Below are 13,055 nucleotides of genomic sequence, written 5' to 3' on the forward strand. Positions count from 1 at the left end.
GTTATGGAGGGTGAGCAGAATGGGAAAAAGGAAGATATGTGGAGAATACTGAAGGTTTGTAATGGTTAAGAAAAGAAAAGCAGGCTGGGCGTGGTGGCTCACACCTGTAATCCTGGCACTTTGGGAGGCCGAGGCGGGCAGATCACGAGGTCAGGAGATCGAGACCATCCTGGCTAACATGGTGAAACCCCGTCTCTACTAAAAATACAAAAAAAAAAAAATTAGCCGGGCATGGTGGCAGGAGCCTGTAGTCCCAGCTACTCAGGAGGCTGAGGCAGGAGAATGGCGTGAAACCCAGGAGACGGAGTTTGCAGTGAGTGGAGATCGCCCCACTGCACTCACTCCAACCTGGGTGACACAGTGAGACTCCGTCCCAGAAGGAAAAAAAAAAAAGGCAGATGATCACTGACAAGTAAATGACAGCATCACTAAATAAACGTACACACACATTCCCATATAATATTCTGAAATATACTTTTAATAATTATTTAAATTTGAATCATTAAATATTTTAATCACTATTTAAATCATCATGACCATAAGCAAAAGTTTCTCACTGAAGTTTTAATGAAGAACTTTTGCTTATGGTCACCATGATACAATAGGGACCAGATTTATCACCCTGTCTGAAACAACAAAAAACAGACACAATACATGAAATGACAGCTTTCAAGACATTTAACACGCAACATAGGACAGTGATTCCTCAGAGTCAGGAAACAAATGAGATGAACCCTGTGAGTTTCCCAGCTCATTACCTTAAAGGACTTTCTAGGTCATGGCACGGAAAGGGGGAAAATACCCTTCTTTCTATTCCCTCCCTTCCAGAACAGCCAAACAGAAGCAACTAGAGTTCACAGAACAGAATACCAGAGAGAACAGAGGTGCACAGACAGAGAATTCCAGAGATGTGCAAAGGGTTTATCTTGAGTATTCAGCAAAGCACTGATCAGCATTAAACTTCCAGAGTTTGGGGAAAAACTATGAAAAAGGTTTAGAGGGAACATCCTGTTACATTCACGTAAGATTGAGAATAGTCCCTATTCTCTAAAGCCAGGCTGGAAAACCTCATAATTCACAGGTATTAATTTGAGGGTATTAAGAAGAGTGCTGCCTTATAACTGGGAAATAAATAGCAGATTATTACTGCTTCGAATTCGCTAATAAACCTTAAAGCAAGACTCAAAAGGATCAAACTGTTTTTAAGTAATCTGATAGTATCAGTATTAGAGATGACAAAATTAATCAGCCCCAAACAAGGTTAAGTTCATAAGGTCTAATATCCAATAAAAATTATTAGACATGCAAATAAGTAGAAAAATATCACATCTGATGGAAAGAAAATTCAACCAAACAAGAACCCAGAATTGACATAGATGTTAGAATGAGCGGATGAGGGCATTTCCATCTCAGTCTTATTCTGTAGAGTTCAACTTACTTATTCTTTCTGTGATTTCCTTAGTTTACCTTCTACAATTTCTACTAAAAATGTACTAAAACAATAAATAATAAACAATATTGGAAGATACAATGGTTAAAGACTTGAAATTTTTCAAGTATGCTAATGGCTTTTTTCACTTTTTTTTGAGACAGAGTCTCGCTCTGTCGCTAGGCTGGAGTGCAGTGGGGCCATCTCGGCTCACTGCAACCTCTGCCTCCTAGGTTCAAGTGATTCCCCTGTCTCAGCCTCCCAAGCAGCTGGGACTACAGGCGTGCGCCACCACACACAGCTAATTTTTTGTAATTTAGTAAAGACGGGGTTTCACCACGTTGGTCAGGATGGTCTCAATCTCCTGACCTTGTGATCTGCCCACCTTGGCCTCCCAAAGTGCTAGGATTACAGGCATGAGCCACAGCGCCTGTCCGCTAATGGCTTTTTTCTTTGTAGATTCCTGTCATATTGAAAGAAGAAATATTCAAAGTACAAATTAAATGTACTCATTTAAAGAAAGAAAACAAAATGATAGCCACCCCAAGGTTTTAAAAAACTTTTTAGAGTGATAAAGCACATTTTAAATTAATATGTTACAACAGATGCATTACAACTACAGCCATAAATGATTTTTTTGTTTTTGTTGTTTTGGCTTAAACAGCAAAAATTTATTTCTCACAGTTCTGGAGGCTACATACAAGTCTAAGATAAAGGTTCTGGTAGGGCTGAGTTTCTCTTCCTGGCTTGCTGATGGCCTCCCTCTTGCTAAGTGCTCTCATGACCTTTCCTTGTGCCTGTGTAAAGAGAGAGTGAGTAAGCTCTCTGGCATCACTTCTTATAAGGACAGTAATCCTATAAGATCAGGGCCCACCCTTGTGACCTCATTTAACCTTAATTACTTCCATAAAGGCCCTATCTCCATATACAGTTACGCTGGGGTTTAGGACTTCAGTGTATGAATCGGAAGAAGGGGCACATAAACATTTAGTCCATAACAAAAATGTTTTAGATATTTTCAACTATTTTTTTCTAACTTTTTTCTTTTTCCCTTCCTCTCTTGGCTCTGAAACTCCAATTACACATATGTTAGACTGCTTGATGTGTCCCATGGGTCCTAAGACTCTAATACTTTTTAAAGTTTGTTTGTAAATCTTGGTCCTTTATTTTGAATTATGTCTATGGCTATATCTTCTAGCCTCACTGATTTTTTTTTTCTCCTCAGGCTTAAATCTGCATGTAGTCCTATCTGGTGAAATAATTTCAGATACTGTATTTCTCATATGTGGAGGTTCCATTTGTTTCTTCTTTATATTGTCCATTTCTCTAATTATGTTTATGCTATTTTTAAAATATTTGAGCACATTTATAACAACTATAAGAAGTGTTTTAAAATTCCTACTCTGCTTATACTACTGATTCTTCAGCTTCTCTGTTTCTACTGGTTATGGTCATTTTCCTGCTTCTTCTCATGTCCACTCATTTTAATTGGAGGCTGAATATGTGATATTACACTGTTAAGTGACAGATTTTGTTGTAATCCTTTAAAGAGTTCTGGACTCAACTTAGTAAGAATGGTAAACTATATATTGATTCCCATTTTTTGCGTGTGTGCAGCTGTCTGGAAATTGCCAGGTAGAAAGTTGGGGTGATTTTAGCGTTCAATTTGTTTTGCTTTATCTGGGATCACAGTTCTATATTGTCTGTTGCCCAATGTCTGAAAACAGGTGTTTCGTAAATTTTACTTACTATTCTAGTTTATAACGGAAGGACATCTAAGGTAGCAGTTACCTTTTCACGTATGGAAGTAAACGTCAATTAAATGACCTTTTTTCTTTCTTTTCAACATTTACGTGATTTTGGATCCAACACAACTAATCCCTAATTTATTATGCTGAGTGATAAGAAACTGGTTTTCTCCATTTTCAAAAAACATCACCTGCTGGACATGGTGGTGCTTCCGTAGGCCCAGCTACTCAGGAGGCCATGTCAGGACGGTCACTTGAGGCCCGGAGTTCAAGGCTGCAGTGTGCAATGACTGTGCCTGTGAATAGTCACTGCACTTTGGCCTGGGCAACACAGTGAGACTCCATTTCAAAAACAAACAAACAAACAAACATACAAAAAACCAAAAAGCATAATTTTTCAGAAAAGAGTGAACACTCTGATGTTGTAGAGTGTGACATGTTGGAAAAGATCCACGCAGGCAAGCTTAGGGTTAGACAAATGAGATAAGGAGAATGAGGTGGTAGGATAGCATAGACAAGACAAAAAATTGTGTCAACACTGAAAAATTGGTGCCTCTGTGAAGTTTTGTGATATAAATAGAAGACAGATGTTGATTTTACCTACCTTATGCTGGAATAATTACTTATACTATTTTAAATATTTTTAAAGTGTATAACTAAAGGTTAGATTATGTGAGCTATGGCTTAATAGCAACAACAGGGATTTATATATGTTTACATAAAACTTTGCAATAACAATTTTTCTTTAGGAATATCTTTTCTATGCAAAATGCCATAGATGATTCAAATATCCAAAGAAAACTAGCAATGCTCCTGGTTCCCCTCTTAGTGTGAATGGTAGGAAATATAATCTTGTTTTGTTCGACTGAATTTTTATCTAAACATTAGCAACACTAAGAGATCTCAAGATTGAGTAATCAGCACAAGGAAACCCCAACTAGCCGAGGTCATGATGCATATCAAGTGTGTCTTTCTGGTTGTCCAAGTCTAAAACTGGTTGTAGTTGCAGGTTAGGTTGGTCAGTAAAAGAAGATCTATTTCATTGTCTAGTATCTTAAAGGATAAGTATGGAAAGAGAGATCAGAGGGAGGTATAATTAAAGGTATAAATATGGGTCCCCTCTGTCACACTGTAAGATGAGACCCTCTCCATAATTACAGGACTCTTTGAGAGAAAGGAGATGAGAATGTTTAAGAAAAACTTCCCATTGATTTTTTTGGAAGCTCAGTGAACAGAAAACCGTGATTGTTTAAGTACAGTAAACTGAGTCCTTCCCAGTAAACTGAGTCCAAACAAAGTTAAAACAGGACTTCTTCTACACCCCCACCTCCCAGTAATGATTACCATCAGAAGGCACCTCTTTACCCAACTTAGACATCAGGGTTTCAAAGGGCTTCCATAAGTGAGTTTTACATTTGCTTTCTTTTATTCCAAAAACTGAGACTTTCATATTTGTAAGAAATCACCAATAACTACTAGAACTAATAAGTAAGATTGGCAAAGTCAAAGGACACAAAATCAAAATACAAGTATCAATTGCATTTCTCTGTTTTAAAAATCAACAATTATAAAGTAAAATGAAAAAATAACATATAGAATAGCATCAAAATACATAAAACAGTGATAAATTTAATAAAAGATTTGTTAGAACTGCATGCTAAAAACTATAAAGCATTTATAAGAGAAAATGTAAAAGTCCTAAATAAATAGAATGATATAGCATGTGGATCAGAAGACTCAATATTAAACTGTGAATTCATCACATATTGATCTGTAGTTTCAATGCAATCCTCATCAAAATCCCAGGAGTCAATTATTGTAGGAACGAAATTCTGAAATATATATGGAAATGCAAACGACCTATGGTAACCAAAATTACTTTGATAAAGAACAAAATAGGACTTTGAGTACTGTGACGAAAACCCTGTTGTACTGATGTAAACATAGACATTCAGAAAAATGGAACCAAACAGAGTCCAGAAATAGTGTTACTTATAGATAACGAAATGATTTTCAACAAAAGTTCCCAAGAAGTCAATAGGCGGAGAATAATTTTTTGGAGTCATGTGTTCTAAAAGAAATGAACGTTGAGATAACTCACAACATATATGAAAATTAACACAAACCTAGTAAAATTTCTAAAATAAAATGTGAGAGGAAATGCTTCTGACTTTGGGTTAGGCAATAATTTTTAGGTCAAAAAAAGTATAAATTATTTATAACTTTGATACATTGAATTTGATCAGGATTTAAAATTTTTTTCCTTTGGAAGGCGCTGTTAAGAAAACAAAAAGCCAAGCCACATTCTAGGGGAAAATATCTTCAAAACATGCAACTGAGGAAGTACTCTGAACCCAGAATATGCAAAGGTTCCCTGGGACTCAGCAAGAGAACAAGAAATACAATAAAAACAGAGGGCAATCCTTTAGACAAACACAAAACCAAAAAAGTTATACGGATGGCATCTAAGCCTGGGAAAATGTGGTCAGCATCTGCTATGGTCTGAATGGTTTTATCTCCCCAAATACGTATGTTGAAACCTACTCACCAATGTGATGGGGTTAGGAAGTGGGTTCTCTCAGAGGGGATAAGGTCAGGGAAAGAAAGTCCTCATGAATGAGATTAGTGCACTTACAAAAGAGGCTCAGACAGCTTCCCTATCCTTTTCTAACATGTGAGGACACAGTCAGAAGGCACAGTCTATGAACCAGGAAACAGGCCCTCGCCAGATACTGAATCTTCCAGTACCTTGATGTTAGACTTGCCAGCATCCAAAACTGTGAGAAATAAATTTCTGTTGTGTATAAGTTGCCCAGTCTGTGGTATTTTGTAGCGGCCCAAATGAACTAAGAAAGCAACATTAGTCTAGTGGAAGCTAAAACCCCAGTAAAAAAACTAGTACACACCCAATGGAATGACTAAAATTAACCGACAATATCATGGATTGGCAAAAATGCAGAGCAACTGGAACTATCACACATTGTTGATGGAAATGCAAAATGGTATATTCATTTTGGAATATAGCACTGCAGTTTCTGTAAAGTTAAACAACACTTACCAAATAATTGAGCAATTCCACTCTTACATATTTGCACAAGAGAAGGAACACATATGTCTTCAAAAGAGATATATCTATGTAAATAACTGTAACTTTATTCATAATAATCCAACTTGTTTCCCAACTGCGGAATGGATAAAAAATCGTGGTATATATCTACACAATTGAATACAAATTAAGCAATTTAAAAGGAAATGGACTACCGATATATGCAACAACATGGAAGAATCTTAATTACGCTGACAATCAAATAATGCATACTATATAATTCTAGTTGTTGCCAGGACCCAGGGAGTGAAGGTAGCAGATAAACTGCAAAAGTACATATGGAAAAATGGGGATGATGGAAATATTCTATATCTTAATTGTAACGCTGGTCATATGAATGTAAACATTTGTCAAATGTCATAGAATTTTATGTTTAAAATTGGTGACTTTTACTGCATATAAGTTATAGCTCAATAAAGCTGACCAAAAACAAAAACCAAGGAAATATACAATATTTATTCCCTCCCAAAATGAGCAGTGTGATTCACAAGTAAATGGAATAGGCTGGGCGCAGTGGCTCATGCCTGTAATCCCAGCACTTTGGGAAGCTGAGGCGGGCCGATCATTTTAGGTCAGGAGTTCGAGACCAGCCTGACCAACATGGTGAAACCCCGTGTTTACCAAAAATACAAATAAATAAATAAATAAATAAATAAATAAATAAATAAATAAATAAAATAGCCAGGTGTGGTGGCTACTAGTTCCAGCTATTAGGGAGGCTGAGGCAGAAGAATTGCTTGAACCCAGGAGGCGGAGGTGGCAGTGAGCCGAGATCACGCGACTGCGCTCCAGCCTGGGTGACAGAGCGAGACTCCGTCTCAAAAAAACAAAACAAAACACAACACAACAAGTAAATGGGATAAATGGATCCTAATACACCATTAGCTTAAGTTCTGTTTCACTACAAATAAATGAAGACCTCCTTCTGGTTACTGTCTTACTACATACTTCATTAGAAATACGTAGAGAGGCAAGCAGACTAGTTTATTTAACTCTGGGCTGGCGGGGGAGGGGCAGTGACTAAACAATATTTAGCATATAGTAAGCACTTCTAATAAATGCTTGTGAATAAAAATTTAAATAGAAATGAACTAAACACTTTTTTTAAAGGCCTAGGTACATTATATGCTCTTACCTAAAGTATTTAGAGAAACACACGCATAAGATATTAGCTGGTTCGCATATCTCATTGTGTAGACCTACCATGCCATTATTTCACGATATAAAGAAATTAAGAAAAAGTTTTGTGGAACATATTTGAATGACCAACTTTTAATTCATGATGTAGATATTTCATCTGTTTATTCATTAAATCTTCATTTTTAACAATAAACAATTTGCAAAGTCTCTGTGTTTTTATCTTTCAGTTATAATTCTAAAAGCATGAACTAAATTTTTCCACATTAACTGCTTTATACACTCTACATAGGAAAAATTCAGACAGAGTTCTTCTGATGTCTGAATAATAAGATATTGACATATTCTTCTGGAGAATTTTATTCTAAATATTAATTACAAAAATGTGTAAAAATTTTGTTTACTGATTATACGTCTAAGAGATTCCAGATTAAACATCTAGACAGAATGACAATTAGCCAGGAATTTTAAAATAGCAATACAAATGTTTTGTAAACTAATACAGCAAAGCTTCTTGACATAAAATGATAAAATAACTAAAAACTTTGAAATTAATTTGCAAAATAAGTAATAAACTTACAGTTTGTCGCCATATGAAATTGAGAAGAAAGTGCCTGAGTAACTGAATTCCAAAATGTGTAGAAAATTTCAGGTTGTCCATCCTGTGAACAACAACAAACAAAAATTTTTAAAACAGAAAAAAACAAAAAACCCTATTTCATTTATTTTAAGAAATCATAATGGGTAACATGTAACCTTGAAAATTTATTTAAAATTTAAATAAAAAATTTAGACATCTAACCATCAAACAATATAATTATTAATTAAATGGAAATACAAAGATGATTCAAATTATGTCTCATGTTCAAGAAGTCAGTCATTATTCTTCTCTGCCATGTAATAGCTGGTATAACCTTGGGCATGTTGCTTAGCCATTCGGGGCCTTTGTTCTTCATATGAAAAATGGTGATAACATTGCAAGATAATTATGAGGATTAAACAAATTAATAAAAGTCTTGGGACAATGCCGCCTGACATATAATAAACTCTCAATGAATGCTATTATTATTACAATTATTACTGTCATCGTCATTTTTTTAAATACAGAGGGCAATTTGTGTGACTATAACAAAATGATAGACAAAAACATGCTTACATCAAGGATAACTAACAAGAAACAATTCACTATTACAAAAGAGAATGGCTGAAGCCTAGATATAGTTTTTAAAAAAACTCACAGGAATTACTACTACTCAGTTTAGCACGATACTTTCATTCAACTTGGAATATATGTTTTAAAAAGCAAGCCCTATAAAGAAAAGGCAAATACTAATTAAAGTATCATTTGTTAAAGAAAGACAAAGAACTTTAACACTGTTAAAATAGAATTACACTCTTAGAAATTTTGCCAAATACTTTAAGATACATCTATATGTGTGGTATACAATATAACACTGCCAATATTCTACTATTTTTGCAGCCAAAAATGCCAACTTCATATAGTTCAAAGTAATATTTTAAGGCTGGGCACAGTGGCTCACGCCTGTAATCCCAGCACTTTGGGAGGCCGAGGTGGGTGGATCACCTGAGGTCAGGAGTTTGAGACCAGCCTGGTCAACATGGTGAAACCCTGTCTCTATGAAAAATACAAAAATTAGCCAGGTATGGTGGCTCATGCCTGTACTCCCAGCTACTAGGGAGACTGAGGCAGGAGAATCGCTTAAATCCAGGAGGCTGAGGTTGCAGTGAGCTGAGATTGCGCCACTGCACTTCAGCTTGGGCAATAGAGCAAGACTCGGTCTCAAAAACAAAAACAAAAACAAAGAGTATAAATAAAATAAAATATGTCTAATGTTAAAATATTGCTATAGTCCCAAAAATAAAATTATAATTTTGGACAAGTGAACAAAATAACCAGTGAAAAATACTGATTTGTGACTTTTATTCCTGTGTACACATTCATTTTATTAATTGTTCCTTTTTAAAATGAGTCTTATGATTGTGAATTTACTCAAGAACTGTTTATCATAAACAAGGCAAATCAAATCACCATTGATTTCTTATGCAACGATCAGAAAACACATTCAGATTCCTAAGATTTTATGTATTATGTCTTGCGTATCTTAAAGTAGATGCTTTTCATCATGTTAAAGAAGTATAATATACTACATTAACAGAATGAAGGACTAAAACCACATGGTCGTCTCAATTAATGCAGAAAAAGCATTCAACAAAATTTAACACCATCTGATGATAAAAATACTTAACAAACTAGGACTGGAAGGAAATTACATCAACATAATTTGACCACATAAGAAAAATCTACAGCTAACATCCTACTCCATGGTGCAAAACAGAAAGCTTTCCCTCTAAGATCAGGAACAAGGCCAGGATACCCACTCTTACCACTTCTATACAACATAGTACTAGGAGTCCTGCCAGAAGGACCAAGCAAGAAAAAGAAATAAAAAGCATCCAAATTGGAATGGAAGAAGTAAAATTATATCTGTTTTTAGATGATATGATCTTGTATGTAGATAATCCTAGACTCCTCAAAAAGGCCTGTTAAAATAATAACTGAATTCAGCCAAGTTGTAGGCTACAAAATCAACACATAAAAATTAGTGTATTTCTACAAACTAACAATGAAGTATCCAGAAAAAAATGAAGAAAACTACCTTATTTTTATAAGAGTATCCAAAAGAATACTTAGGAATAAACTTATTCAAGAAGGTAAAAAACTTGTATACTGAAAACCACACAATATTGTTGAAAGAAATTAAAGAAGACACAAGTAAATGGAAAGCATCCTGTGTTATGGATTGCAAGACCTAATATTGTTAAAATGTCCATACTCCCCAAATGATCTGCAGATTCTCAAAATCTCAATGGCATTTTTGCAGAAATAAAAAAAAATACTAAAATTTATATAGAATCTCCAGGGATCCCAAATATCCAAATATCTTTCTTGAGGAAAAACAAACAAACAAAGCCAGAGGCCTCAGACTTCCTGACTTCCAAGACATATTACAGAGCCAGGTGCAGTGGAACATACCTGTAGTCTCAGCTACTTGGAGGATGAGGTGGGAGAACTGCTTGCACCTGGGCATTTGCAGCCAGCCTGGGCAACAAAGGCAGATCTTATCTCTAAAAACCAAAATAAAATCCATCCAAATAGAAAAAAAAAACCCATATTACCAAGCTTCAGTAATCAAAACAGTATGGTACCAGCATACAGACAGACATATGGATCAATGGAGTAGAAAGACAAAAAAATAAAATAAAATAAACCATCAAGTATACGGTCATACAATCTTCAACAAGGGTGCCAAGGCTACACAATAGGAAAAGGACAGTCTCTTCAATAAATGCTGCTGGGAAAACTGGATACACACATGCAAAAGAATAAACTTGAACCTTTACCTGATGCCATATATAAAAACTAACTGAAAATGGATTAAGTACCTAAATCTAAGACCTGAAATTATAACTCCTAGAAAAAAACATAGAAGGAAAGCTCTATGACACTGGATTTGGCAATACTTCTTGTATAGGATACCATAAACACAGGTAAAATAGACAAAGTGGAAAAAGCAGAAATAGACAAACTGGACTACACGTAACTTGAAAATTTCTGTATAGCAAAGGAAACAACCAATAGAGTAAAAAGGCAACCTACAGAATGGGGGAAAACATTTGCTAACCATATATCTAATAAGGAGTTAATATTCAGAATATATAAATGGCTCTGACAATTCAACAATAAAAAAACAAGTATCATGATTAAAAAAGAGGCAAAGGACTTGAGTAGACACTTCTCCAAAGCAAATAAATAAATGGCAGGCCAACAAGCACATGAAAAGATGCTCAGTATCACTAATCATCATGGCAATGCATATCAAAACCATACTGAGATGTCATCTCACATCCATTAGGATGGCTACTATAAAAAACTGGTAAATAAAAAGTGTCAGCGAGGATGTGGAGAAACTGGAAACGTTGTACACCGTTGGTAGAAATGTAAAATAGTGTAGCCACTATGGAAAACATTAGGGAGGTTACTCAAAATTATCGTATGATCCAGCAATTCCACTTCTGGGTATTTAAGTAAAAGAGCTGAAAGCAGGATCTTGAAGATTTATTTGAATACTCATGTTCACTGCAGCATTACTCGTAAGAGCCAAGAGGTGGTAACAACCCAAATGTCTATTAAAGAATGAATGGATAAAGAAAATGTAGTATATTCAATCAGGCATTTCTGAATGATGGGAATGTGCCTGAGAAATGCCTCATTAGGCAATTCTGTCATTGTGCAAAAATCACAGAATGTACTTATACAAACATAGATGGGATAACCTACTACACACATAGGTGTTATGTGATAGCCTATCACTCCTGGGCTACAAATTTGTACATGTTATTGTAATGAATACTGTAGGTAATTGTAACACAATAGTACATTTGTGTATCTAAACATCAAAAAGACAGAGCAAATATACGGTATTACAGTCTTATGAGGCCACAGTTGTATGTGCAGCCTGTCATTGACTGAAATGTCATTATGTGGTGCATGACTGTACTTACAGTAGAACACCATTCAGCCTTAAAAAAAGGAAATCCTATCATATGCTACAACATGAATGAACCTTGAAGATGTTACACTAAGTGAAACAAGCCAGTCACAAAAAGATAAATACTGCAAGATTCTACTTATACGAAGCATCTAAAATGGTCAAACTCTTAGAAGCAGAAAGAATAATGGTAATTGCCAAGAGACTGGGGACAGGGGAAATGGATTAGTTACATCCCTTATTTTAAAAAGTTACTCTAACACATATTTTAGTACAATTATCATAGCCTGAGATTCTTTCCCCCATAAAACTCTTAAGAAATTTCACTAGTTAAAACAATAATAAAAACATTTTTAAGGAAACATTTTGGAAACAGAAAAAAAAATTTATTTTATTTTTATTATTTTATTATGTTTCTATTATTATTTTTTTTTTATGATGGAGTCTTGCTCTGTCGCCCAGGCTGGAATGCAGTGGTATGATCTTGGTTCACTGCAACCTCCATCTCCCAGGCTCAAGCGATTCTCCTGCCTCAGCCTCCTGATTATCTGGGACTACAGGCATGTGCCACCACTGAAACGCCAGCTTTTTTTAGGTCTGAGCCTGCAGTCCTTTAGACTGGGACTACACCATTGGCTTTCCTGGCTTTCCAGCTTGCCGACTACAGAGCTACAGATCAATAGACTTGTCTCCATAATCCCATTGGCCAATTCCTTATTTTCTATATACAAATATATAATATTTCCTGTTGGTTTTTTTCTCTGAAGAACCCTGATACCCTAATACAGTTGTGGAATAAATCAATCAATCCCAAGGACTTGTCTAAATTAAGAGCTAGAGGCAGCTACTAAAGATATGTACTAAGAAGGACACGTAGCTGTTGGAACAAGAAAGGATGTGAAAAGTCCTGGGGAGAGATAAAGAGAGATAAAGTAGATTCAGAGGGAATGGGAAAGTATACAGGATAATAATAAAAAAGTGGATTTGGGGCTACGATAGTATGTTAAAGCAATGATTTTCTATATCTGTATACCCATCTGTTTATACAGATACGTATATGCTGT

At 35.4% G+C, this 13,055-nt stretch overlaps 1 protein-coding gene across 1 annotated transcript in view; it reads right to left on the minus strand.

Moving 5' to 3' along the window:
• Positions 1–13,055, minus strand: part of COG5 (component of oligomeric golgi complex 5) — a 363,078-nt gene that overhangs the window by 108,671 nt on the left and 241,352 nt on the right. The window contains exon 11 of the mRNA XM_015134669.3: positions 8,001–8,082. Within this exon, the coding sequence (XP_014990155.2) occupies positions 8,001–8,082 (82 nt within the window). The remainder of the gene's footprint in view (positions 1–8,000; positions 8,083–13,055) is intronic.

The sequence above is a fragment of the Macaca mulatta genome, chromosome 3 (genome assembly GCF_049350105.2).
Source record: "Macaca mulatta isolate MMU2019108-1 chromosome 3, T2T-MMU8v2.0, whole genome shotgun sequence".
NCBI lineage: Eukaryota > Metazoa > Chordata > Mammalia > Primates > Cercopithecidae > Macaca > Macaca mulatta.